The 4,088-nt window shown below is 48.3% G+C and overlaps 1 protein-coding gene across 1 annotated transcript in view; it reads right to left on the bottom strand.

Moving 5' to 3' along the window:
- Positions 1–3,789, bottom strand: part of BAZ1B (bromodomain adjacent to zinc finger domain 1B) — a 71,181-nt gene extending 67,392 nt beyond the window's left edge. The window contains exon 1 of the mRNA XM_058437052.1: positions 3,276–3,789. Within this exon, the coding sequence (XP_058293035.1) occupies positions 3,276–3,446 (171 nt within the window). The 5' untranslated portion in view covers positions 3,447–3,789. The remainder of the gene's footprint in view (positions 1–3,275) is intronic.
- Between the last annotated feature and the right edge of the window lie 299 nt (positions 3,790–4,088).

Here is a 4,088-nt window from a genome sequence, read left to right as displayed (position 1 = left end):
TATTTCAAATGTCCAGTAAAACTCTATCTTACAACTACAACTTAACTCCATCTATAGCTACTCAACTCTTAATACAAGCTCTAAGGCAGGCGCAGTAGTGCGTGCCTGTAGTCCCAGCTACTCTGGAGGCTGAAGCAGGAGGATCTCTTGAGTCCAGTTCAAGGTTTCCCTGTGCTACCACCTCGTCTGTGAACAGCTGCTGCACTCCAGCCTAGGCAACACAGCAAGATTCCATCTCTTAAAACAAAAACATGCTCTAGTCACAATTGTGTAGAGCCAGATTAACAGTATGAATAAGCCCCTCATCATCATACCCTCGATAAATTCTCACATAATGATGCTACAAAGGTCATGAACTAGTTGTTTCTAAGCTTTAGAAACTATGACAGTTGAAGCAACACAACAAAAATATTCATCTACAACAGGCTGCTTGTAGCTCCAATTCCTGCCTAAAACCTATCTTGACTTAAATAATCAGTGTCACATCAAGAACTGATTCTGATAAAGTTAATGTTTTCCAAGATCTAGTGTCCTGCCTGTGGGAATACCTTAGCAAGTAATGTAGCATACAAAGCTACAGTACAATCAACACAATCACCAATATATAACACCCAGGCATTAAATGTGTGCATTACTCACAACTTCCACTAAGTTTAATGAAGATTTACAATATACTCCAAGAACATACCAACATACAGCTTTAAGTCAATAAAATATCACACAAATTTCTGTGATACATGCAATCAAAAGGTAGGTATTAAAAGAAAATTAAAATATCAAGTCCCATTAAAAACATAATTGTAAATATAAATTGAGAACTGGGAATACTACTTCAAAGGCAGCTGTTACCCAACCACATATTTGTTCTCTTCTATGAAACCATTAATAGCCTAATAAAGAAATATGACAATCTGCCAACCATACAGTACAATTGTTGAAAAACCATACTCAAAGTGTTTCCTCTTGCAGAAATTCCTAAATGAGCAATTTCCCCCCAATATATAATATGCTTTAAGACTTCTTTTGTTAAAACAGTTCTAAACGCTGTTATGGGAAATTAAAAAATGAAGAATGTTTATTAAATACATACCACTAAAAATGTTTCCGGTTTCAGTTTTCAATTGTTACCATCAAAACTCTTCATATATATATTTCAATTTCATTCATTCAATAATATGAAAAAGCCTGCGTTGCCAGTCCTAAATTAACTCCCTACAGCCATTTTTTACATAGCTCAGTACCTGGAATATACTTAGAAATTGTCTCCTCTATGGCATGCTTCTTATTCTCCGCTAGAACCAGACCTGAGAAGGTATCATCTGATAGTGTGTGAGCATCCATCAACGGCTCAAAACATTAATGACATTTGAAAAGTATATGTCGGATTCTCACAAGTTGCTACTCCACTGCCGATTCGAATGTATTAAAAAGTAGGGTACAGGCCAGGCGCGGTGGCTCACGCCTGTAATCCCAGTACTTTGGGAGGCCGAGACGGGCGGATCACCTGAGGTCAGGAGTCTGAGACCAGCCTGGCCAACATGGTAAAACCCCTTCTCTACTAAAAACACACAAAATTAGCTGGGCGTGGTGGCACGCGCCTGTAATCCCAGCTACTCAGGAGGCTGAGGCAGGAGAATCACTTGAATCCTGGAGGCGGAGATTGCAGTGAGCCCAGATCCTGCCACTGCACTCCCGCCTGGGTTAAAAAGAGCGAAACTCCGTCTCAAAAGAAAAACAAAAAGTGGGTTACCTTCAGCATAATGCAGTATTTGGTAGAGCTAGTGGAACTTCTCCAAAGCATTCCAAGTCTTCACAGGACAAGAAAAAAACCAGATTACCACCCCTCCACTTTAAAGTGCCTTACCTTATAACATAATGACAAGAAAGTGAGGTAATATTTAAATTAATTGAAAGTGAAGGAGTAACATTCCACCTTCTTCTGTTGATTGACTTACAGGGATGAGGTAGGAAGAGCGGTGGATTCTACTCCTCTTTTATCATTTGACCTTCAACAAGTCAACCTCCACTCTCTGGGCCAACTCTGCAAACCAAGCCCGAGGACCCGACCACCTCCAAGATCCATTTCAACTGCAAGATGCTACAGCTCTATCTCTCCAAGAGCCTTCTTCCAGCATGGACTGATTTTCCAGGTCCCTTTGAGTGTATACTCCCCACAAAGGGACACTCACAAATTGCACTCCAACAAAAAATGAGATTATCCTCTAAAGTACTGCGTTAAAGTGAGGATCAGGGAGAAATGAAATAACTCTCAGAGACACTTCCTCCTATACAGAAGCAAGCAAGAAACTGAGAAATCAAGTCCTTCCGAACAGAAGGGGCTGAGAAAACTCATAACACATTACCCTTCACTCCAAGCTTTCAGTCGCCAAAGAAATGCTTGATTCCGAAATCGTTGTTTTTACAGATAAGCCTCAAAAACGATTCTTCAGGGACCCATAAAAAAAAAAAAGCAAATAAAAGCTGCACAAGTTTTCACTAAAAGATAATGCTTATGCAAGAAATCTTAGTCATGACGAGAGGATGCTTCCTTTGTAAAACATCCAATTTCATGTTCCTAAAATACAACATAAAAACTTCACGGCTTGCTTGTTTTTTGTTGTGTGTTTTTTTTTTTTTTTTTTTACTTTTAACAAATACCAATCTCCTTCTAAACCTTCAAAATTTCACACCTGTGTCTGCCCAGGGAAGGCAGGCATCAGCTCCTCCAGAAGCAGTTTCCTTCCCTCCCTTTCCTCTAAGTGGGGAATCTCATTCCTAGTTTTCTGCCCCAGGGTCCTGTCAGTTCATTCCCGGCCTAAAGCCCCCTCGGGAGAAGAAAAAAACGCCAAGTATCCCCGAAGAGATCGGGGTAAGACGCAGTTGAGACTTGCACACGCCGCATCACGAGGCCCCGCGAGTACAATTTCAAAACTTAAGCTGCAGGTTTCATTTAAATTAAAAAAAAAAAAAAATTTTGTAAAAAGCAAAGGAGGAAACATAGCTCCCCCTCCCCACGCCTCCTCCTCCCTCCCGGGTCCTCAAGGCCTAAAGCCAACTCGGGGGAGGTAACGGGGATGGGGGATGCGCTCCTCGCCGGCGAGGCCCCGGGACAAAGTGCGGGGCCCGAAGCGGGCCCTTCTCCCTCCAGGGCCGGTGCGCGCCCCCCGCCGAATCCCCGGGAAGGATCGGCGGGCGCAGGCTGAGACTCAGCCTCCAGGCCCGCGACCGGCCCGGGCGCCCTGACAGCTGCCCCCGACGGGGGATGCGCGGCTGACCTGGTCTCGCGAGCACCAGGCCCTACCCCAGCCCGGCCCGGCCCGCGCGGCTGGAAAAGGATACTCCCGGGTGCGGAAGGCCTCCTGAGTGTGCGGGATGGTGAAGAGCGGCTCCTCTCCGGGCAACGGCTTCACCAGCGGGAAGGGCTTGCGGCCCAGGAGCGGCGCCATCGCGGCGGCGGCGGTGGGGACTGGCGGCTGCTGGGGCCGGCCCCGCGGCGCAGCACTAGGCCCCGCGGCCCGGAGCGAGCGCCAGGCGCCCGGGGGTGGGGTGGGGGAGGGGAGGGGTGAGAGGGCGGCGCGAACTCCGGCTCCCTCACAGCCGGAGGGGCCGCGCGACACTCATGGAGCGGAACGCCACGGCGCAGAGCTCCTGCGCACACCGCCGCGCCTCCCAGCAGCCCCCCGCCGACCTCCGCTTCGGGTCCCAGCGGCCGGCAGTCAAGACGACTCCTCAGCAGCACTAGAAAAAATTATTGAAAAATGGCGGGAGATTCCCCTCCTCCCCCCTGGCCCGGCCAACGCACACACTAACTTGCTCCCCTTAGCGCCGGTGGCGAATGCTCCAATAGGCGGAGAGCTGGTCAGCGCTCACAGCCTATTGGCTCGGAGCAGCTGCCGCTCCACGGCTGGGTCCCGCCCCCCTGCCCCTGTCGCGTAGTTGGGTTGCAGCGCACTAGAGGGCAGTCTGAAGAGGTGAGAGGTCACGTTATGTAAGCGCCCGTGATAGGCGTGCGGGCCTCCGACGGCAGAGTTAAAAGTGGGGGACACCGGGGGATGGAGAGGACGAGAACTCAAAGAGGTCATGCCGGA

The sequence above is a fragment of the Hylobates moloch genome, unplaced genomic scaffold (genome assembly GCF_009828535.3).
Source record: "Hylobates moloch isolate HMO894 unplaced genomic scaffold, HMol_V3 SCAFFOLD_1, whole genome shotgun sequence".
NCBI classification, from domain to species: Eukaryota; Metazoa; Chordata; class Mammalia; order Primates; family Hylobatidae; genus Hylobates; species Hylobates moloch.
The sequence above is the reverse complement of the archived record's forward strand: the minus strand, read 5'-3'. Positions and strand labels throughout refer to the sequence as shown.